The following is a 24,636-nucleotide window of genomic DNA, read 5'->3' as shown; positions in this document are numbered from 1 at the left end:
GTCTAAAAGTCGCATATCACTGTTCTCAGCCAAATCAATAAGAAATTTGCACGCTAGGGTTCTGCTCTGGTCGATCGTAGAACAGAATTATCTGGAAATTTGATTGGAGTGAAGATTGAATTCGGTTGGGAAACATGTGGCATGAGGCGCGGAGGTCGGAGAGGAAGGTGCACGATATGATGGACGCGGCACGGAAGCGGGCTCAGCGCAGGGCCATCTACCTGGCTAAGCGGCGCGGCGACCCCCAGCAGTCGATCCAGGCCGTTGGAACCCGTTGCCGCATCCAACGTGATGATGCCCTCTACCAAGCCACTGAGGATCAGCAGGGCCTGTAAGATTTTCCATTTATCCCAGTTTTTTCCTTTTTATTTTAATCCTCCCCCCTTTCTGGTCTTGATGGATTCTCGTTTAATTTTGATGCTACTCTCAATTATTGCCTTGGCCGTCGTAAACTTGTTCATGATTATAGCTGTGAATGAAAGAATGCAGCAATGTTTCATGTGAACGTATTGGAATTTAGATTTATTGTAAAAAGTTTACTGATAGTGCACTATTGTTTTCAATTTCAATGTAACTTTAGATAAAGTGTCTTTTGTATATTGTATTGAGGCTTAGCCTTTTCCATGTTCTTGCCATGTATAAACTATATCCCATGTCACTTAAGTTAATATGTCATTCTCCCATCCAACGTAGAGCTAACCATCTTGCCTCTAATCAGGATACCTTGGAATGGGAAGCAGGATATATTGATCGACAGGTAATACAATTTGAGAAGCTGACGAACAAGTGCATTTATGCTAACCCGAATTAGTTGGACATGGGTGGGAGGACTTGTCTGAGTTATGGTTGCATATTCTCTTTGCAGATTTGATGGCCGTGCTCTTCTTGACTTTATACGTGATAGTAGTTCCCGACGTTTTCGGGCTCCTGAAAAAACTGAGGAAGAGGAAGAGTTAGAAGAGTTTGTTAATTTTGAGCGTTACCGGGATTTAATTAAGCATCGGCGTAGAGGATGTCGGTACTTTTTTGTTTTATATTAATCATATATTTGCTTTACTGTATGTTAACTATCATGTTTAGGTAACAATATTTCTTAGACAGTGATGGCTTATTTAATGACATGTAAATTTTATCACTAGTGTTTGAATACTAACGAAAAAGTTGGCAGTTACTGATGAGGAGGGTCTACAACATGTTAACCAACAGATGGAGGCTAAGATCACTGCAGCTCTTGGATCAGACAGGTACGATCTTTTGTAACAGTACCTATAAAGTTGTGAATCTTATCGGCTTGTTAAACGTATATTAATTTAGTCAAAAGAGATTTGACACCCTCAGACTTTATCAAACTATTTAATCCCAAAATACATGTCATATGAGAATGTTGTATTAACATGGTTCAGTTTAGGGTGTCGTATTCTTATTAGCTTCTTATTTCGTTTGTCTTAAAGATTTCACTTTCACTTTCATTTACCACGTTTTTGTGTCCTTGGATGTGCTTTGTCCTTTATTATGGATGATTTGTTAACTTAATTTCCGTACCTGTTTATGACCAGTCTTTCTATCCTTAACCAATTGCTGACAACTAAAATGGCAGTAGATCCCTTGCGACTCAGCCTCCAACAAATAAAGGGTCTTATTCTCAAGTTGGTTTCTCATATGATGGAGACGGACAAGAAGACGTTCAATATTCAGATGGTGAAGAAGAGGACGAAGATGAGGATGAGGATGAGGAAGATTTTAACAGTGATGACAGCAACGATGAAGCAGTGGAGTCAATTGCTAAAGAATTTGGAGTGAAGAGCTATGGGTGGCTTGTATATATGGATAAAAAGGCTAAAGAGGAGGCAAGAAGGCAGAAAGAAGTGATCAAAGGCGATCCGTCTATTGTAAGTTTTCTGATGTTTGGTTTAAACTTATGGCTGATTTATGTTATATGTTTCATCAGATTGTGCACTATGATGAATTACAGAGGAAGCTGAGTCGCAAGGAGAGAAGGAAAGCTTCTCAGATGGAAAGAGAGAGGGAAATAGAAGCTGCCCGGGTTACTGGAACTAGAGTTCTTCATCATGACCCCTACAGGTAACTTCTATGAGCTTCTTCTGGTGTATTCTGTAGCACAGACATTCAAGCCAAGATATATAATAAGAAAAGTTGTCGCAGTAGTTAAATAATTTTTCTGCGATAATTTGCAGGGACTCTAGAAGAAGTCCTACTTATGAAGCTTATTCCCGTTCCAGAAGGTAAATAGTCAGGAATTTATTACCCTTTAAAAATAACCAAGCTGGTTGACTGATGAACTAGATCTTTTTTCTGGATTGATCAAGGTCAAGGTCTCGATCATACTCTCCGTCACAATCGAGGCGCTATTCACGTGGAATGCATTCTGATGATACTTATCGAAGCAAAGATAGTGGTCCTAAAATAGAGTATATTACTGAATTTGGGGGCTCGGGCGATGGGGATGAGCCAAAGCTTGAAGGATATTCTCCACCACAATCTCCTCCATCTCAAGCTGATGCATTGAACCGGTCGGAGCACTCGACCTTTAATTCTTGCAAAGATAGATTGGAACAGTCTTTACTCTGCTGCAGCTTTGCCTCCATTTTGTTACCTGGGCCAAACTTTTGTGGTTTATAATAGATCATTTCTAGGGTACAAGCATAACTGCCGGGGGGATGAGGAAGGAAGCTTCCTTTGGAAGCTCTTTTTCCCTGAGTTGGACATAATGTGACTGCATCCGAGCTGCTGCAAGTGATGTAAATTTGTGTATCTAATGCTGCTTCTTTCATGCAGGCCATCATCCGGTCGCATACTTGAGGCTCTCCATGTAGACCCTGCCTCTGGTGTATCCCTTGACAAAGATAAAAACACCAAGCTGCTGAAAACAACACCAAGGTAATCCTTATAATATATTTTACTTAATCCTGTTGCCCCTGCGTGTCTCCCGCATCCACCCCAAGTTGATGACTGAAATTATATGTATTTTTCTGTCATGCTTCATTTATTAATTTCTTCATGACTCTTCTTGCTCTTTGCAGCACATCCTCTGCACTGGCAAAGTTGAGTAAAGCATCTAGTAGTGGAAGTCTCGCTAAGCAACAGGGGGAGAAGAAGGAAACACCACAGGAACGACTTAAAAGGATCATGAACAAACAACTAAACAAACAAAGTATAATTTTCTTGATGTTGATTCTTGAAGCAAAGCACCCAACTCACTATCATATGGTGGCATTTGTTGTCGAAAAACAGAAGAAACAATAGGAATTTCTCCCTTAATTTATTCTCTCTGGTGGCCTGGCTGCGTGATTAATGATTTAAAACATTGAACCACTATTATTGCAGTTAAAAAGGACACAGCAATTGAAATGGCTAAAAAACGAGAACAAGAGCGGCAGAGACTCGAAAAGCTTGCAGAAACAAGCCGACATCAGCGTCGAAGCCGGAGCAGAAGTTACAGCCGCTCTCCCAGGTATTTATAAGTTAACATTGACTGTAGCTTGAGGTCTATATTTCTGTACATTCTAGTCAATTCTGTTTAAAAACTATGTTCTGTTTGGGAGTTTTCTTACCAAAGTCTGTTCAACATAGTACATATATGTTCTGTTTAGTTTAGATAAGATTGTCTTGTTCTGTTGTCTTTGATTCTTCTTTTTGGTCAGTTTTACTGAGCCCACGGTTACAGAATGTTGATTGATGACATGGATAAAGATTTGCCTTCCGTATCAATTGTGTACAAACTAACATGGATATATTCGATGGTTCTCATTTGCTTTGCACATGAACTTAACGATGTTTGCTTGTTCCAGAAGATACAGGCGGAGCCGAAGTCCAAGCAGGAGTAGGAGTTCACGAAGATATCATTCACGATCTCGCTCCCGGTCTCGCTCTCACTCTCGCTCTTCTCGAAGATCTCGTTCCCCATCTCGGTCCTACTCCAGTTCTCGTTCATACTCACGCTCTCCTCGGTAAAGCTATATCTTGGATTGTTAAACACCCTAATTATCTTCACCCTGGCAACTGAGCATTTATTACATTTGCAGGGGAACAAGAAGGTCAAGGTATTGAAAAGTGAGTTTGCTACCCGAGTGCAGGAACAATATCAGATATCTGCAACCAAACTACTCACTTTCTCATGCTGTGTCTAGTTTGTTGTAGTGATATAGGTTGAAAGCAAGAATATGATTTGTGTGCTGTGGTTATGTTTCCTTTACCAAATCTACAGATTTCCTTAGGTGATATAAATTATTATATTGTGCTTCTATTAAGCTATTTTAGAAGAAAATATCATTAATCCGCAACTATCGTGTGGTTTTCTGGCCCAACATCTATGAAATTATTTGGATATTGGAAATTGCTAAATTAAAGATTAAAAGTTGAAAAAATAACAGCTCTGGCGGCTGTCATCTCATTAGTGGGGTTCCTCATTTAGAAAGACGAACAGTGACCCCATATATTTGCTTGGTTCTTTCCTCATCTCGACTATTGTCAGACCGGCGCAAACCATTGATTCGTTGTGTCTGATTGGGACAGAAATCCTTCCCAATATTTGATTTAACCATGTTGTTTTTTAACTCTTCTGACACAACCCCTGGAAGAACGATATATTAGTTATTAGGATAAATAACATAAATATGATGAACCAAATCTTACAATATAAGCAACTATAATCTTTTGAGGATGTCCGAAATGGTCTAATCTAGTGGTAATTAAATCCAGCACCTCAATATCTTATTACCTTTTCATGCCCCAAGAATCCCGTGTTTGTGCCACACGGGTTTTCTGTCAACTTTTGGTGTAAGTTCTATAGCCTAAAAAGTAAGAACTTGAATTAGCTTTCTATTCCACCTCCCATCCATCAACAGTCGCACGCACGCACGCATGCATCTCATGAATGACCCACCAAAAGAGATTCTCATTCCCTACCTTACCTATCATCTACTCTTAAGTCCTAACCTTTATTCCCACTACGTAAATTCTATGCCCTAACCTTTACTTTCTAGAGCGTTTTCGGAGTAAAGTCATCAATTGGATTTGCAATTATGAGCGCACCGGTGGGAGTTGTTTTAACTTTATTCTTTTGAACGAACCCCTAAAATGCAACCCATTCATATATTCTATGGGTTGAGAGAGAGAGAGGGAGAGACAAGGAAAGTTTTATCAATATGTAATAAGTGTTTATCAATATTTTTCTTTTTAACAACTTATTTGAGATGTTGCACAAATCAAGAGAAAATCCTGGGAAACACAGTACTTCAAGTCTAGTGTCCTTTTAATTGGGTCATGTTGACTATGTCCCCCTCCCTCGATTTACATTGCAAATATTGCTTCTTGTGGTGTAATTGGTGCATTTGAATATCACCATCTCGCCAAACTAACAATTAATACTTGTATTTATTGGTTTCTTGACTTTCTAGCTTTTATTTTCTTTATGACCTCATTTATTTGAGGCCGGAATCGAAGGCTTTTGTTGTGGTCTAATCTCTAGTGTGGTGACCCGTAAAGTATGTTTTGAGTCCATACGCTCAGAGTAGCACTCCGCCTCCACCTCTCATATTACATCTCATTCAATTCCAACTCAGATCCATCCATTCAATTAAACACAAATAATTCTCTCAAATTACTACTATCAATAATATTTACCCTATCTAAAATTCCATATCACTAGAAATTAAACATTATTTTAATATCTTCAACTCCCTTCAAGTTTATGCCATTAAACGTGATTACCTTTTTGCCTAAAAACTTGAATTATTAATTAGAAAGAAAAGGAAAAACAAAAAAAAAAAAGCATTACTCTACATGCCTAGCTCAAATTCAAGTGTTGAGTGGGGAGAAACTAGCTCAACCCTAATTGACTACACAAGTTGGGGCATGGAAAGTTGAGTTTATATGGCCATCCCAACTTCTGCTCCATTCACATTGCCTACACCCACATAATCAAATATTAGAGGTTGATTGATGCCAACAATTATAACATTAATAGCATCACCACCCGCCAACAATGAGATTTTGTTCGATTGATAAGATTGAAGTCTCACACTTAAAAAAAATTGGATTCGATCGATCCCACGAATATAGATATTTGTATACTTTCATAGTAGTCGTCTTTCTCATTTCAACATATTTGTTGATTTGAATCATTGATGTATTGAATCAGTTTTTAAATTCAACTTTATTAAATAATGTAGCAAAGAGCATACTATTTAAAAAAATAAAAAATAGCATCACCATAATTGCAATATTCTTACATCTTGCGATTTAGAATCGCTTAACCGAAAGCGTGTTTAATAATTTATACTAGGCGTCATCTTTTTATGCAGCTAGCTCCTCTATACCCCGATTCTGTGATGCATGCCTCCTTTTGATGGATAATAATTTAATTATATGATTACTCTATCTATCACTTTATATTAATAAAAAAAAATCAAATAATTATTAATCTCATATCTTTATCCATGCACATATATTAAAAAAAATTAAGGTATAGGGCCATAATCGTATTTCTTGGAAGCCGCCTTGGATTAGGCTTTATGATCCATTATTCCTACTAATCTAGGGGCTAATTTTCTAGATTAATTTTTAATTATTAGACGATTGATGGAGCACATGGGGTACTGAATCTCCCCCGATTAAATTAATTAGATCGTATAATACTTTTTTATCCCTACGTGTTATGTTTATAATAAAGTATTGACATCATTATGATACAGTAAGGTCATGCCGTACTGAGTGATACTAATCTCTATTTTCATATAAAGAAATTTTACTTTACTATTATATTATTATGAATAATATTCCACTTCATAATTTTTATTAATCTGCCCGATATGTCATTGTGACATCACCTTATGTTCATCGGGCAATTATCAAGAATTATTTAAAAAAATTAATGTTCATAATTGTACGTATTAATTTATGGTTTATGATACTGACAAATTGCTGCACTGGCCTTATAATTACTTGCCCTAAAGCTCCAATGATTTAACTAATATTTATAAAGTTATGAATTATTTGAATTTATAGTAAAATTAAACTTTCAAGAAAAGAAATAATAATTATTGAAATATCGACCAAACTCCATTATTTCTACACCACTCATCTAGCACAAGGTACAAATGGTCCTAGCCATGCAAGAATTAATAAAATTATAATATCGATTTACATTGGAGATGGGGTTCCATATATCTAACAACTAATTTGTCTCTATTACCAAGAAAAAGTTGTACAACATTAGGAAAAGCAAAAAACACAATTAAATGAAATTGATAATAACACATGCATGGTTGTCAATTTTGGTTCATGAATATATCCCATCTCATTTCCTCCACCCAAACATAATCCTCTCTCTCTCTCTCTCTCTCTATATATATATATATGGGTGTTTTTAATTAATTAATAAAAATTTAGTGGCTTCAACTTCGATCACTATTACCCGTCACACATATTTTGTGACTAAAAGGTTAGCTGCGAGGTACTAACTAATTATTCACTAACACAGCCTCTGCATCAACAGGAAGGAGTTGAACATGCAACTTTTTGACATGAAGTAATCCGTATTTACCAAAAATGAGCCTAACAGATATTGACGTCTATACATGTAAGTGTATAGACATGCATGTCTACCACACACACACATATATCTTACTTTAAAGGGATAATTATATTTACATCTCTCGATTTATAATCTATTCATGTAAACCATCTTTAAATTTCGAAAAATTATAAATACACCCGTTACAAACATCATCATCTTTTACACAAATCATCCTTATCTTGTGTAAATAAACTATACATTGAAAAATGTAAATGTAATTGTCATGGATATGTATGTGTAATATGCAATCCCACCTAACTGAATTAATTGTGAAAACAAGCAAATCAAAGTGAGAAATCGCGATCGTTGTCCTCGTTTTGGGTTGGGGGACTGATAGCTCGACTGATGAGTGTTTAAGGGAACATGGATGGTAGCCTGAAGGAAGACAAGAGAGTGATGCTGCCCATCTCCGTATCCAACCGCCGATCCTGCTTCCTTCACATCCAGCCCCACCATGCCTTCTTGTTCTCTTTTCTTCCAAAAAATTCTTACCGAAAAATAAATTTAGTCAAATCAAACCAATCATAGAACTGTGCACTGTTCTTGAATTGTATACTAATTACCCCACAAATGTATTATACTCGTCATATAATTGATTCAAATCTAATCAAACTCAATTTAAATTAAAACTTTCCCCGTTCTTCCAAACAGATCGATACATACGTTATTGCATCAATAACATAAATCGTCACTGTAAATGTCTAGCATTTATCCATTTTAAAAATATATGTATATATTGATGAAATTTAAATTAAAAACTCTGAATTGACAATCGTGTGGACTGGAACAAGGGAGTTATCCGTGGTGTTTATGCTCCGCAGCCGTTGGTGACAGATGATGGAGTTTTTGTACTTGGATGAGACATGGTGTGAGTTAGTAGGCATGCCGGCTAGGTCCATTGATCTCCTCACACCCCTACAATATCCAAATCCTTTGCCCTACTCTCCTTGTTCATTTCTAGCAACAACCTTTCCATTTTCCTCAGCTCTCTTGTCTCTTTCTATCTCTTCATCTTTCAAGATTTCCTCTTTCCTGCTTTAATGGGGTTGCCTAATAATTGACCCTAACATTAATTAACTTCTTTTAATTATAAATTATATAATTCATCTTAATACATTAAACAACGCCTAAATCAATCAAATACAATTCATACATCAATGTCACTACTAAAAAGGATAAATAAATTACAATAATTTATATTAAATGAGATAAATACCCACATATCCGATGGAATCGAACACATGACCTTAACCTTAACCACTTGACTAAAACATCATTGTCTAATATTAATTAATCTGGACCTTTATATTTTTAGTAATTTGATTAAATACATTATTGCATTAAATATTAATTAAAATATATTAGTAATTACGAATTAATTTAACGATCACATACGTAAATAGATAATTATTCAAGTAATGAGATTCAAACTCGTCGATCAAATAATAATTATTTTATATTAGTGGACAAATAAAATAGTCAATATATATATAGGCACAAAACATTATTAGAAAATTGATGTACTTTGAAATATATATGTAACTGTGAAGTCGGAGATTGAATTGAATTTCCTTTGTGGTTGCTACCTAGTTTTTTTAGGACCATCCTAAGAGGTTGAATTTCTATGCAAATGTCCCAAAAACTCATGGACCATGTCCCTGTTGCGTGTCCTGCCTATGTATATGTGCCTAAATTTACAAGAAAAAAAATAATTATTTTTTCAAATTAAATTAATTTATTATAAATAAGAGAAAAACAGATTTTTTTTTTCAAAAATTTAGATAATTACCGAATTTGAAGCATAAAATTTTGCGGTCAAGGTACTTACAAAAATAATATTGGCGTTGACCCAATTAGATTATACGACCAAATGATCAATTAACATAGGATTAGTAATTATTATTTTTTATATGTTTGAACATATATTAATAATAATATTTTCTTAGCAAAAGGAACGAATTTCAAGGTCACGTCCACATGACAGCAACGGCTGATCGAAGTCAATTGATCACACGGCTCCAAATTCAAATTCCTTTTTCTCTAAAAAATTTGACAAAAAAAACCAACTTTTATGAACTTGTCAGCGTTTGCATCACGTGCTTAGTTTGAATAAATGGTCTCTATATATCTTTTCAATTAATTATAAATGGTGGTAGCTACTTGTATCAATAAAACTATAATATAATTCGTAATGATCTGGTACGGGTAAAACTAAAATTATTAGCAATGCTGCTGTTAAAATTTTGAATTTTTTAATTAGGAGTATATGTGTGTCGTATCGACTTTAATTGATCCACATATTATTTTTTATAGGTAGAAAATTAATTTTTTTTAAATAATGAGCCTTCCGTTTAATACAGACAGAGTTCAAACAGAAATCTCTCGCTCAACAGGTGCCAATGCGCTGACGCAAGGACAGTAAGACTTAGGACATAGGGTACCAATTGTTGGCTGCTAACCTTCGCTTCAGTCGGTAGAAAAAGGAACATAGGAGATAATTTAAGTATTATATGTTTAATGTTGTATTTTGGGAGACAAAAATTACTATTCATTGTCAAATCATGCTTTTTTTTTTTTTCCCTAGCCCCCCTTCGTCGCTTGTGGGTCGCGCCTCACCGCAGGCACTGAATGAATGAAATGAGTGGAGATCTTCCTTCCCCCTTGCTAATTACCAATAACTTCGTTGCCACTAGTGGCGAAGAAAAATTAGACCACTCGGAGCCTAAAGAGAAGAAAGTTCAGTCTACAAGAAGCTGGCAGAGCTTTAGCCAATGGGCCACATCCATCTATCCTACCTAAACAGTAAGGTAAGCCTTTTCTTGTTCGTTCTTCGAATGACACTAGTGGAGACTAATTCCTTCCGGCTAATGAAGATAGTACTCCAGTCTTCTTATCCCTAAGAATTGAATGAACCAAGTTCACCTATACGAGAGTGAGGAAGAAAAACCAACAATCAACCTCCCACTTTTGATGTCCCACGATTATGCTAGTTTAGAAACTAAGGAGAAGGGCAGGGGTCGCTAGGTCAGAGTCAGAAAAGCGATCAAAATTCTCCCCAAGTAGGATTTGAACCTACGACCAGTCAGTTAACAGCCGACCGCTCTACCACTGAGCTACTGAGGAACAACGGACTTAAGGAAGCCGACTCTCGTTCTTTGGACCAACCTATGACCGAAAAAAAAAGGAGTTCGTCACTCTTTTTCACATACACCGACCGGGAGAAAAGGTTACGATAGCAAGCCCCTCCCCGGCCGGAGAGCCTCCAGGACAAGGAGGCGGCGATCAACCATCCACTCTCGAGATTCATATTGATCAATTGATCTCCGCGTCCTGCCAGTTCGCTAAGTAGACTCACTCTACCGAGGGGCAACAAAGGCTGGAACTCTTCCTGCCAAAAACAAGGGACCTACTTCTCATCCTAGGAGTTAGCAGGTATAAAAGAGTCCCCTCTCTGTCTCTCTCTCCGAGTTTCTACTACTAAGTAGCACTTCTGCTATTCAATCATAGAATCGATTCCGATCAAGCTGAAAAAGGTAAGCCCTATATATGTTATTAGTAAAGTGCTAACGCCCTATCTATAGTAAGGGACCCTTTCTTGCTCGTTAGCGCTTTAGTTGGAGCTCAATTACATCGACCCTTTTCTTTCTCAAAGTCAACTTTCTCGCTTCTTAGTCAAGCTTTGAAGCCCCAGCTCCCACTTATGGGATATTTGAAGAAGCGCAGGTTTGGAACCCTATACAAGGGGCTGGTCTCGATCTCGCTTGGTGGTACCCCTCTCGATGATTGTTGACTCAACATTTCTTTCGTGCTTGAGTTGGATTTCTTAGAGTAGAAAACCATCCATCGAGTCAAGTAATTCGCTATCGGAAATTTTTCCGCCGCCTATCTCATGCCATGCTTCTTCTTTCTCCGAATCGGTTCCTGGTGTCAGTCAATCAAGATTCGCCATCAAGAGAGGGAAGAGCCTTTACTTTAGGTTAGACCGGTCTCATCATTCACGCAATTCCCCCGTCCGTCGATTGATCACGCGAGTACGCATCCAGTCAGCGCATAGCGAATGAAAAAAGCGTTCATCCTGGATTCTCTTCCTCATCTATCAATTGATCCCTATTCATTCGGTCAAAGTCTCCACGGCCTTTTCACGCCCCTCCACTAAGAGATGCACCATGTTGATAGGAATCGGCAAAGACCTTCTTGTACACGTCCTCGAGGGCAGCATTCATGGCAATCATCACTAGTTTCTCCCGAGGAGGGCATAGTATGGCTTTGTTCTTGGTGTTGTTTAATAGATGTCGAGTGCCGCTTTTCCCCGTCCGATAATCTCCATTTTCTAAGTGGGCGCGAGCTAAAATCCTTATGTCAGGTTGGTTGTTCAATGTCTCTTTACCCTTTGCATCTTCATCTTTTCGAAAGCCCAGACCCATTCTTCTGGATCTGCATTAGTCCTATTTCAGGTGCAAAGCCTCTTCAATAAAGACCTCTTTCTTTTCTTTCTCCCCCATTTTGTTGATTGAAAGAGAATAAGCGCTATCCATTGAGTAAAGGGAGGGTTTGCAGCAGTGATTCGGGCGGTTGGTGGCCCCTTCGAGAGTTAGCCGGCTTCGCTTGCGCGAGCACTTCTGATTGGTTTCATTCATCCCCAACCCTAATGAATGGACTATGAAGGGGTCAGTCAAGCGGTTCGGGTTTTCGGTCGGTTCCCGTTCGCCTACCCCCCTCACAGTCCATTAGTAGGTAGGGTGGTAAACTTAGAGGGCGCCCGCCTCTTCTTCAGACGTGTCCTCGACAACCTGGCGGTTCTTCGGTCTCCGCTTTTGGGGGCGGGAGTGCTTGGTCGCTGGGGTTTCCTTTTCCTCAACCAATTCGGTTGTGTTAGCCTTGGTCTAACATTTTGTTATGAACTGGCTGGACAAAGATGGATTGAAGGTCAGATAGATTGGAGTGAAAGTGGCACAGGACCTTCGATCGACCATAGGGCGTACTCTACCCTTACTGAATTCATTCTATTGAAGCGTAACGTAAAAAGCTCCTTCTCATGTTGCATTTCTTTGGTTTGGAAGTTCTAGAATGTTGTCTGTGGATTTCTAACAAAGGAAAGCCCCTTACTATGCCATTTGATTGAAAGAAGTTCTGTGCTGCTCACCACTCCTTGAGGCCAAGGACGGGGTCGAACCGTCATTCCAGGATTTGCAGTCCGATACATTTCCATTATGTTACCTAGCCAAACCCTAACCTCATGTGCCAAAGTCAAACGGTTGTTCTTCCTTCTCCGCTCCCTCTTTTTCTACATATGCGGCGGCGGGTTACCAGAGAAGAGGGTTCAGCTTACCTTATTAGAAAAGTTTTAGAAAGGGGCACCCCTACTATACCCCTAAACTACAAGCTAGCGCGCAACGGCTTTTCAGCCGTTGTTGCTTGCAGGCTCGAAAATCTCTCTTTCGCCCCTGTCTCAATTCTGATTGATTAGCTTTTTCCTTCGCGCCAGCGCTTGGTTCGCCCCTTGTTGTCTTGCATTTTGTGATCCTCCGCTTCAGTCTGCCTTTTTCGGATAGCCGGGACCTGACGTTGATTGGAGATTTCAATTGTTATGTCAGCTCCAGGTTTTTTTGGGCGGCCATCTGGTTAGTTCAGCTATCACTGCTGGAAGCCCCTGCGGTTGTTCGGCTGCGTACTCCCCGTCTGCCTATCTCACACTCCCAAAGCATATTTTTCTTTCATATTTCATTTTCCTTTCCTGCATCTTTCTTTCTATCCATAGGTCGGCTTCGTGCAGATAGATCTTTGCCGGGGGAGATTGGTGCTCCTTGAGGTATGCCTTTCCGGTGGGTTGTTCCTTTATCTGTCTTTTCCATCCAGTGCCCGCACTGCGTCAGAAAATCTTCGTCTTCGATCTCTCTTCGCAACGCAATAAAGAAGTCTAACAGTTTCTCTCGACATCTGTCTTTTAAGACATCGATCTCATATCTATAAGCAGCGTTCACTATTAAGCCTACGCCCGTCCATTCCTTTCAAGCTTGATCCTGCCCTTAGACTCCTTACCTTGTTCGACTGAACTCGTTGGCTCCGTGCTCTATTCGGTCGGAACCCTGTTCGAGAACCTTCTCTCATAGATTCCCTTCACCAAGTCATCGCCAGCAATCAGCTCTTATCCCTTGGTGTCAAAGGGCGAGTTTCTTTCTTGTCTTGCCCAAAAACTTTCTTTATTCTCATTGGAGAAAGACTCCCCCGCGGCAAGGTTTTACACATAGGGCCAGCTGCTTTCTTTATCTCGCTTGCCGTTAGTCCGTCTAGCGCCTTTCGGTTGGGGTCCGCCCCGGGGGTTAGACCGCTTGGGTTATTTTTCTAGTATCGAAGGCAGTCAACGTGTCAGCCATTCTTCTCCCGTCCTTCGTCCGCCTTTGCTCTTTTTCCTTCTCTCTTCCAGTTCTCTCCCTATACTTTATTTGACAGGGGCGGAGCACTCTATCAATAACAAGAAAAAAGTCGCAATTCAGTTTCAAATGGTTTGAGCTTGGAAGCAACCTGCTATCTATCAATAGGCGAGAACAGACCGCTTCGCCTATCTATTCTATTATGGCCGGCTTGAAGACATCAGAGGAAGACCATCATCTCTATCCGGGTACGATCATAGCTTCATTCATTCGTTGAACCTTGGGGATAACCATTAGCATTGAGGTCAATGACCACACCACCTCTATCATACATACGACATTACACGAAGCGAGAGTGCATGGTCAACACACACCTAAAGCGCCTACGTTCCGCTTGCAGCCACAACCTAACTTGCACGAGATTCAACAACCGAAGCTACTGGTAGTCCCGAGGGGGCGGCATCCTCCTATAATAAATAGTTAGCAGTACTGAACGAGCGAGTCATCGGTCCGGGGAAAGAAAAGGACCGCCTTTGCTTATCTTACTCTTACTAGTCGCTCTATCTATTGGTACCAGCCGGGGAACTCCCTCTTTGCGAGCTACTTACTTTATCTGAACCCTCTACCGACAGATGCGCGAATTGCACTGGTCATTGCGCGAAATGGCCTCTAAGCCAGTCAGTCAATGGAGGGACCGGGGCGCTAGGTATTTCCTTTCTTCTGGCCGTAGGTGTGATCAATGCCATTGAGCTTCGGTACTCTAGTAGTAGGAGTTCGCTTCTGAGTGAGCTTCCTTCCTTATGCTCTGGCCTGACCTTCACGAACAGCTTTCTTTCAGCTACCAACTTCAAAGCTTGATCTCATCTCCCTTCTTTTGCTTCTTTTGAAAGTAAAGTACTCTACTTGTTGGCATGGAAGGAGTTCATCTTGAATTGCCAGTACAGTGATTGGAGGTCTTCCTCACCTGTTCTAGTGACATAGGCCCATCCGGTCGAGAGAAGAGCCTTGAGGCGAAGAACCGCTTTAAGCCTATTGGTTCCCTTCCGTTCAGTACAGACAGAGTTCAAACAGAAATCTCTCGCTCAGCAGGTGCCAATGCGCTGACGTAAGGACAGTAAGACTTAGGACATAGGGTACCAATTGTTGGCTGCTAACCTTCGCTTCAGTCGGTAGAAAAAGGGAATTTCTCTCACAAACAAAGGTCGATAGTAGCTCAAAGGACGGAAGTCAATACTGGACTGGACTTCTCGCCCACCAGAAGGTCAAAAGCAGATGGAGCAGGGAAGAAGCCCCATTCGTTGAATATCTACCTCCCATTTTCGATTGACTTCTTTGATAAAGGCGAAAGAAAGCACTACTAGTACCAAACCTGCAGGCTATTATGTTTGTCATACACGCATGCGGGCGGAAGGATCGGATGAGTGGAAATTGCCATTGCCCTATGGTCTTCGTCTGGTGCACTTCAACGGATTACGGAAATCGGAGAAGAAGCTGAAGAAGAAGATCGTAGAATAGTCTTTGCAGTGAGTGTGTTATGAGTGCTGGCTAGTCTATGAGTGCATATCAGTCTATCCTCTGTCTTTTCCCTGGCCTGGCTCAGACTCGCGCGCTACAACGCCAGTGACAGGTTGGATAGCCTAACGTGCATTGCATGGGGTGGTGTCAAAGTGAGTTTTCTTGCTTTACGACAAGCCTCTGGACAAGGCTTCTCTTCTTACCGTCTTCCAGCTTGAATCCAATCCGATGTGAGCAGACTTCTCTATCTTCATGCCATGCCTCTTTCAGAAGAAAGCTTTGGGACAGTTTCTGAGAGAAGAGGGTCAAGGGTCGATGTAATTGAGGAATCGAAGTCGATAGACCAAAGGATTTGTGTGGTAAATTTGCTAAGCATAATAATAACTACAAGTTTGTATAAAAGGGAAACAAACCTGCTTTAGTAAAACTGTGCAAAACATTCAAGTAGTTATTGATGAGGGACAATGGCAGTGGCCTTTTATAACTGATTAGGAATGTATGGAGATCATTTACACATTACCTCAGATTCACGGAGGGGAAGACAGGATCAACTGGAGATTCCCAGAGGGACGACTCACCCCACAATCACTATACAGACTTTTCTGCCCACCTGGACCAAAAGTAGGATGGTCTTCACTACTATCAGGTTCATTGAAGATCCCCAGACATAATTTCATCCTTTGGTTAGCAATTCAGGAGAAGCTACCGACTACCGATAAAGCTTGGATGACCCACTTAGGTGGATGTATCCTTTGTGATGAGGGTACAACGGAGACACACACTCACATGTTCTTCCGATGTCAATATAGCAGAAGATGCCTTGCAGCTGTACGCCAACATATTCGATTCTCTTGGCCCAATCGCGAGTGAAAAAGAGACGTGGAATGGGCGTCGAGGAAGTGGAGGGGAAAGCATATCGTTAATATTGCTTATCGAGCCTTACTTAGTGCATGCATATACCACATCTATTAATAATTGGGGCTAAAGAAGTGTAGGTACATTGACATACAGCTAAGTGTGCTTAGTTAGAGCTTTTCTTTTTAGTATATTACTGGAATATTATTTTTAAATTTTCTTTTTAGTATATTACTGGAATATTATTTTATTTTTTTTAAAAATATTTATAATTTTAAATTAATTAATATTACTATTATGACATTCAGTACGTAATGTATTAATATTTTTATACGAACCAATATATAAAAAATAAATAAAAAATAACATACTCTTATTAATAAATTAAATTAAATACCTAAATTTGTAAGTTTGAACTTCCAACTCCTTAATTGGTATAAAACATTATTGAGGATTAGGGTGTGAACTGGCACAGTTATCGAACCTGGGGGCGCACGTGTGCACCCTTTCTGAGAGGCCATGGGTGGGCCCCCTGATGAAGCCTTCATTTTCAAATGAACCACCCCACCTGCGGTGCGCTGGGGCGCGGGGGCTTTGGAGCTAAGCGAGCGCCCCCACAGCGTCATTAATAGGATGTCGCAGGTAGTGGGGGCGGAGTTGAGGCTGTGTTTGGGTGGCACTGCGGGAAAGAGAAGTGTTGTCATTTGTTAAGTTTAGGTTGGTTAGAGAGTTGTAATGAAATGAGAAAGGGGGTGTGAATGTATTTTGTTTGATATTTGGGAGTCTGAAACACTGACAGCCAGCCCCAAAGCTTTTCTTCACGTTTAGCTTTTGAGAGACACAACAACGAGGTGCTGCTCTGTGTTTCAGTTTTTGAAAGCGATCATTTCTTTCCCCATTCCCACCCTCCTTTCTACACTACTATAGAATTTGTGATATGTTTCCAACGTTGTCTTTTTTTTTTTGTAAACTTTGATGTAATTATATATAAATTTTTTAATAATTTAAAAAATTATATTTAAATTTTTTTTTTTTTTTTTTTCTCACCAACAAGTTGAAAGGAGAGGCTAAATCCCCAATCAGTGCAAGGCCATAGCAACAAAAGGAGATGCGATGAAGTGATTAAATACTGTAGCAGTAAAAAAGGATGTGATAACAGTTTTAATGACTATAATGATTGGCAACTCTCACTCCTTATTTACTGAATTTTGACATCATCATTTCAACTCCTTCCTAGGAGGCCTGTTTGGGGAGCCTAGTAATCATGGCCACCAAGATTTTTGGTCTCATTGCTTGAGAGGGAAGCCTATGAAGACACCCTCCTCACTATCATTTCTTCAGACACTTTTGTAAGTCATCATTCTTGTTTCTTTTGAATCTCATCATCATTATCTCTATGCTCTTATAACCCTCAGATTAAAATAAATAATACATCGCGCTATGTGACACTGACCACATTATATGCGGCATAATTTGATGTTAGTTGTAGAAATAAAACCATACATCAATTCTAAGCCTATTATCTGGATGGCTGATGATATTAATACATATATTTTTATATACATTGGGTTGAGATATAAATATTGGACATTGAACAAGAAAAATATATAAATTATTTAAAATATAGTAAAAAATAAACCTTGGATCTTTTGGGGGCTCGCAATATTAACAATTGAAAAAGAAAGAAATTGAGAAGAGGGGGGCATGAGGTGAAGAGAATCAAGCGGAAAACTATGAGAGGAGTGGAGAGTTCAAAATTTGGGAGAGGAATAAGAACAAAGAGCAGTACAATTATTACTGCTACAATTGAACGTTCCGCGGATTTGAAGTTTTGACCCGAAAATGATTAAATGCTCAAACGGTCAATTAACCCCACCAACTCAACTGACCGTTGCCGCGTCCTCTGCTCCACCGCCTTTCACTCTTCATCACGTGCCGCCTTCTCTCCACCTCATATCCTTATTTTCATTTACTGAATTCAAATAAAAAAGTAAAAATAAAAGAGAAGAATTCAGAAAAAAATTAATTAAATATCCCAACAAGAAATATTCTGTTAGAAACGTGTCGTGGTTAGATCTGTTACTCATGATGAATAAGTAGCTTAATAACATTTTAATTTGAACATTCATCAATAAATAAAAAACATACTAATAATTTTATTAGTATTTTATTTTTACGCAATTTTCATATTATTGCCTTTTTTACGCAGCCCAAAACAAAATTATTTGTTTATATATTTTAAATTTTAATAGTTTAATATTTTTCAAGCATTTATTATATCATGAAGAGTTTATCATGTCGATATGATAATAAAATCTAACATCTCATTGAGAAGTTTAATGTAATTAAAAAATTAAAAACCAACAAGCAAAAGCGAATAAATAGATACGAGGAGGAGACTGCAAGGTCAAAATACTACGAGGTGAAGGAACTATATAGAGAAAGAAGCCATGAAGAAGAAAGCCTACGAGGAGGAAGATACAAGGTGAAGAAGGAAATCTACGCGGAGAAGACCACTAGATGGAAAAGCTATGCAGAGAAATGAAGAACCAAGATCCCGATAGAAACCATTTTATGTATCATCACATACTAAATATTTTAATATTTTATAAACTCTGATATTTTATTTTTTCAAATACTTTAAAATTTTAACAATATCATTAATCTTAAATACTATAGAGAACAAGTATTAATTGTCCATTAGCCATTTAACTACGGACTATTTATAATAATGTCTATTTTAGATCAATTACATCAAGATAATATGTAACTTTAAGTTCCGCAATCTATATATCTAACATAAATAGTCATATTTAAATGATGGAAGTTTCAAGTTGGATTGATCCAAGTAAAAACATCATCGTCCTCGTCATATTTAAATAACTTTATAATGTTTAAGGACATTTTAGTACTTTCATTCACCAAACCCGTCATAGACTAGCATATCGTCCATATATATTATCAATTATATCGATGCATCAAATAAAATGTGCATCTAAACCAAGGTTTGCCAACATTAATGTGAACCGTCCCTATCTGCCGCCGTGGGTGGTGGCGTTTCCTGATTTGTCAGCCCAAATGGTGGCGCTTTCTCATATATGTGGTGAGGATGTTTGTAAATAGTCAGGCAACCAAACAATACTTCCACTTACGGGCCGAGTTAAATTCAAATGTGTAGTAGGTTGAGACAACCGCATTGATTGTCTGATGGGGTTGGGATGGTGACTACACCTTCACATTTAGGTATAGCTTGTCTTGGAATTCATCGGGGGCCTGTTTGGCGCTGTAAATTTTCTACCCGATTTTTGTTGGTGTAGGGTCCAATTAATACACCAAAGTCAATCATGCTATTTCCAGAGCTTTTTCTGGCGAATAATTTGGTGGAGGAATTGAATCTTGTTGGCTGCCATTGCCAATGATTGGAAACAATCAGATGTGACTCTAACTTGAAATAGAAATAAGCTCAGTATACAAGCGGATATAGTTTACTTTTATAATAATATAATATATTTAGATTTATTTTCAGACGATGAATTTTTTGAGTTTGATTGAAAGTCTGTCGAGTTGTACTCAATTATGAGCTTCGTGAGCGTATATTTGCCACCGTTGTACTATGAGTCGGGGGTCGTTTGGTTAGCTAAAAAGAGCAAGTCGTTGCTTTTAGAATTCATTTATATATATAAAAAAAAAATCACTGTAGTAAAACGGTAAAACAAAATTATATATAACCTGACAATATATCTATGTGGTTCCAACAAATATTTGATTGCCGGCTATAATTAAATATAGAAAATAAATAAAAAAAGAGAGGGAAATGCCAGCTAGAATTAAAAATTGGTTGATTTGGTAGTATTCGGACAAAAATAATTCTAGCAGTTATGTGTTACAAACGGACATGTCAAGTTGTGAGCTGCAGCTGCGCGCCAATTGTATGTTTTGAGCTCTCTGAATAAATTTCACCTACCTGGGTAATAATGTCCTTTTCTATACGGAGAAAACAAATATTAAGGAAGAAAAATTCTAACCAGATCCAGTTTGGTCGGACATAAACTAATTATATGAATAGTGTATACATTCGATCAAACCTAAATATATAGCAAATATAATAAATATACACTCAACATAAATCACATGGCAAATATATCACACTCGACCTGTGGCTTGTTTGGTTCGGCAGAACTTAATTTAGGTAAGAATTTTTTATGTCAGTGAATGAAAAACTGGCTGTGGTAAGAGTAACAATCACAAAGCAATATCATTGATATTACAGTAGTTTACATGATTCCATCTGTATGAACGTATTTCTATGACCATCTCCCCACATTAGTACAAGGAAGAATTAGCCATTTCATGTATTTGTCCTGACCTGCACTAAACAAAATGCAGCCTCAGCCGCCATCAATATCAATAATTCCTGTACAAATTAAGCGTTTTTTTACTCGTCTTCAATGTCTCTGTGGACTTACTATACAGCCTGCAGAACTTCGTCTTCGTCCTTCTTGTCCGTCTTCTTGGGTGAAAGTTTCATTGCCTTTACACGAAATGATGCCTGCAAATGTTCACACAATAATTCACCAGGTTCCTTGATGCGAAATTAGAACAAGAAAGCTCTGGAAAGACAGATGTAGGATGACATTGATCTTATCATGTGTGCAGTGTAAACAAAAATGATACCTTCTTATCCGACCCAAACTCGATTACATCGGTGGGACGGAAACGAGTAGGGAAGTTGGGGGACACACGATACCGCCTGCCTTCATTACTGCAAGATTGTCTTTACTTAGAATCCAGATGTATTGATTGTTCCAAAGATATTTACCAGTGTAGATGAGTAAAAGAAAGAAAGAGAGTTTTCTTTCGATCACATACTCTGTGATCCAGGTGCCATGCTCGCTCTTTAAGTCGGTCACGAAGAAGGCTCCGTCTTTGTAACTAATCCGAGCATGCATTTCAGAAACCTAAGACATCATACACCTTTCTTGGTAAGAAAAAATGCAATATAAGGACAACTCCAGCAAGTTTAGTTTGTAAAGAAAGGAATCAGATATCTCAGCTCTCACCTGAGGTGAAGGTATCACTATTGACACTCCGGCGAAATTTGCGTGTGATACACTCCTAAGACAAGATACGTCATAAAATAAGTACACCAGGAACTACGTAAAATGCAAATATATTACTTAGAGACTTGTATAAAGTTAAACATTTAGGTAAATAAAGTCATACCCAACTACGTAAGGGTTCTTCTCGTCTCGACTTAGGAATATAGTTTCAGATGCTGCGGTTGAATCCCCAATTGGAAACAGAAACCAACTGCCAAAGAGTATAGTTGAGCTAATTGAATTGGAGTAGATGAGTACAAAAAGATAGCATAAGCATTCTCATAAGGCACGGTATGCTCACTCTGCATCAAGAGCTCGTTCTAGAGCCTCGTCGTCTGTAAACCATCTTCTCAACTGGTCATTGGCCTTCATTAGTTAAAAAGATAAGTTAATTTCGAACTAGAAATAGTTATGATCGTCCTAACCGAAGAACAGAAGACCAATTTTACTTCTAAAGTTGTCAATGTAGTTAGTGTTCGAGTGACGTACTTTGTCAGAAAGTCTGCAGTGCTGCACTCTTCCTTCGAGTTCTGAACTGCAAAGGATACAATCGATTACTTAGGTAATCAAGTAACCATTGCAGGAAAATTAACCCTTGCGATGCTTAAGAAATATACGGCAGTTCTCGTAAAGTTTGCTAAAATCCAAATGTTGCTAGGTTTCACCGTCACATTCTGAGCACTAAACTTGATTACACTTTCACAGGGATACCAATTATTTTGCATCAGTATTTTATGAGGTATTAGAGGAAATGAGGATATGTGTTATAGAGACCAAAAATTATGTCATACTGTGTACTTTCTGTGAAGGAAGGCACATTGAATCTCACCCGTTACCGCCAAGAACCCAACTTAACATCAAAGGCATACCGATGTCAATAAATAACCTCCCTCCAACTCTTCCCGGATGCGGTATTCTAAACTTTGTAAGGAACTGCAAAACAGATGATAGACTTCCGTCAAATACAGAGAGCTCGACTGTGTAATCTCATTGTTTTCATGCTCTGTATACAAAAGTGTAACAAATTCTTACCGACAATGGACCTAGTCCAACACCGAGATATGCCTTGTAAGTTGATGCCATTATTGCGGCCATTCTTGCTAGTCCGTGAATAATTGCAACGCGTAGTTTTCGAGCATTCTCGTATCTGAAGAAAGCAAATGAGTTTAATCAAAGTTACTGAGGAAGATCGTACAAGGAAGTACACAAACATTTACCTCTTTAAAGAAGATACTACATCAATTGGGTTGCCTGACTCGACACTTTGCCTCCAGGCTTTATCAAGCTCCAGTGCTAGTTGATATCCATCCTGAAACCATGAGATAATGTTTGACTGTTTCAATAATATCGTCTTTTACATCATAACAGAAACAAATATATAATGGAAAAAATCAAAGTATTTCGTTTTGAAATTACCATAACGGATATCCCAAATTTACAGATACTACAGTCAAAGAGATACATAACAATTGGGACTCCCTCCATTTTTTGCGTCATAAACCAAAGAAGAAGGTATCTTTCCACCAATATAGAGACATAGCAGAACAAAAACAAACATAACATAATTGAACAACATTGGCTGCTTTGTAGACCTAATGCAAATTTCTGAGCTGAGACGATACATTTCAGGGTGAAGAAGTAGTAAATTTTACCTCAATGGCCATGCATCCCCCTTGCCCCAAGTTTGGTTGCATCGCATGGACTGAATCACCAAGCAGTGTCACTCGACCCTTTCCCCATGATAAGGTTGGCGTTCGGTCGTATATGTCACGCCGAAGAATTGCATCTTCTTCAGTGGCAAGCAACAGATCACTAACATTATCGCACCAACCTTCAAATAATTTAAGTAACCGCTCCTTTTTACCTGCCAAACCAAGACAGCAGGTATGTAAAATCATACTCACCGAACCCATATCTTGAAGAAATACCAGTAACACTATATTTGCATTCAATATTACACTTATTGTTTTGGTGTTTTCTATTGCCATTCAATATTTCGTTTGTGGTTTGGTGTTTTTCTGAGTGAATTATATCCTAGGAGGTTTTGCAACAAGAAGATTGGCACATATGCAACATCATATCCAGAAGCACAAAAGGAAATGATGTCAAGATTATTTACCGTTGGGTACATCTACACCACCAGGCGCTTCATTGTGAAATGCATACCATTGCATCTTTCCTCCACCCACATCTGAGGAAACGAAGTATTGTTTGTGGCCCAAGAACACACGGTACCTTTAATAGAATTTATGTGCATAAGCCTCTTCCTTTTCGTGAAAATGTCTGTCTCATAAGTAATGATGAATGTAACCAGCAAATAAAACATACCCTACTGTCTAACAAGTGTAGCCAGAGTATATAGCTTCTGTTTGCCCAAACAAGTTTTTCCTTACCTATATTAAATCAATCAATTGTGTCATCAAAATCACAAAGGAAAATGTCAGGCTAAGGTTCCATGACATTGCTTTTGAGAAACAACAAATTCATTCGGAATCAATACAATAGTTGTTTTGGGCAAAGCCATAAAGGTACTACTAGAGGAAACACACTTGAGCCACAAACACGGGAACGAAGTTGCATTATCTTCCAGATTTTGTCAAATAGAGTACAGTAAGACACAAAATAAAGAATTACCTTTGACCATATCCCATCAGCTCCAACGAGAAGATCACCTTCATAACACTCTCCATTTTCAAGTTTCACAGTTACCTGAATTTACAGACACCAGAAGTACAACAGTGAGGAAAAAGACATTGTATAGCATAATCAACAATAAATTTCCATGTGTCACAAGGTATGAAAAAGAAAAATCTAAAGATATGCCATTAACATAGAGATCCCATTGGAAGATTCACTTGGATCTTGTACAGATATTCTACTGACAGAAGAGAAAAGCCACCTGAAAAATACCTTTTCACCATCATCGTCAAAGTCCACTACATTGCTTTCATTCATAATGATCTCTGATCCAACTGCATGAGCAAGGATTTGCTGTAAAGTCATGCGGCTAATGACTCTAGTGACTGGAAGTCCCCGCTCTGCTGCAGGAGTGAATGTATCAAACTTGACGTACCTGATGATCAACTGTATCATTTTATGCAATTACATAGAATAACCAAACAGGAATTACAAGTGCACTTTATGGTATTGAACAGAAATACTATGAGAAAAGTTTTTCCTGCCAGTCACTAGCATTAGT

At 38.6% G+C, this 24,636-nt stretch overlaps 2 protein-coding genes and 1 non-coding gene across 5 annotated transcripts in view; 1 reads left to right on the top strand and 2 right to left on the bottom strand.

Moving 5' to 3' along the window:
* On the top strand, window positions 7-4,264 carry LOC105177620 (CLK4-associating serine/arginine rich protein). 3 transcript variants are annotated; one of them, XM_020699160.1, is made up of 13 exons: window positions 7-331; window positions 719-757; window positions 866-1,014; window positions 1,169-1,244; window positions 1,601-1,889; window positions 1,973-2,082; window positions 2,196-2,243; window positions 2,328-2,531; window positions 2,797-2,898; window positions 3,042-3,172; window positions 3,346-3,472; window positions 3,810-3,968; window positions 4,044-4,264. In XM_020699160.1, exons 1-13 carry the CDS (start codon window positions 135-137, stop codon window positions 4,066-4,068), a joined length of 1,656 nt encoding a protein of 551 aa, XP_020554819.1. In that variant the 5' UTR covers window positions 7-134; the 3' UTR covers window positions 4,069-4,264. The 3 variants fall into 3 exon arrangements, with proteins under 3 accessions (XP_020554819.1, XP_020554820.1, XP_011099135.1); XM_020699161.1 differs by having other exon boundaries at window positions 1,598-1,889; window positions 3,813-3,968; XM_011100833.2 differs by having other exon boundaries at window positions 1,598-1,889.
* On the bottom strand, window positions 10,649-10,720 carry TRNAN-GUU. The gene has a single exon. It is a non-coding gene; the product is annotated as a tRNA-Asn (tRNA).
* LOC105177618 (zeaxanthin epoxidase, chloroplastic) overlaps window positions 20,566-24,636 on the bottom strand; it is a 5,464-nt gene continuing 1,393 nt past the window's right edge. The window contains 16 exon segments of the mRNA XM_020699254.1: window positions 20,566-20,704; window positions 20,805-20,887; window positions 21,013-21,100; window positions 21,208-21,296; window positions 21,399-21,453; window positions 21,562-21,648; window positions 21,739-21,803; window positions 21,927-21,972; window positions 22,267-22,370; window positions 22,470-22,584; window positions 22,655-22,746; window positions 23,090-23,301; window positions 23,557-23,672; window positions 23,766-23,830; window positions 24,072-24,146; window positions 24,348-24,510. Coding sequence (XP_020554913.1) covers window position 20,704; window positions 20,805-20,887; window positions 21,013-21,100; window positions 21,208-21,296; window positions 21,399-21,453; window positions 21,562-21,648; window positions 21,739-21,803; window positions 21,927-21,972; window positions 22,267-22,370; window positions 22,470-22,584; window positions 22,655-22,746; window positions 23,090-23,301; window positions 23,557-23,672; window positions 23,766-23,830; window positions 24,072-24,146; window positions 24,348-24,510 — 1,456 coding nt within the window. The 3' untranslated portion in view covers window positions 20,566-20,703.

The sequence above is a fragment of the Sesamum indicum genome, linkage group LG15 (genome assembly GCF_000512975.1).
Source record: "Sesamum indicum cultivar Zhongzhi No. 13 linkage group LG15, S_indicum_v1.0, whole genome shotgun sequence".
NCBI classification, from domain to species: Eukaryota; Viridiplantae; Streptophyta; class Magnoliopsida; order Lamiales; family Pedaliaceae; genus Sesamum; species Sesamum indicum.
The sequence above is the reverse complement of the archived record's forward strand: the minus strand, read 5'-3'. Positions and strand labels throughout refer to the sequence as shown.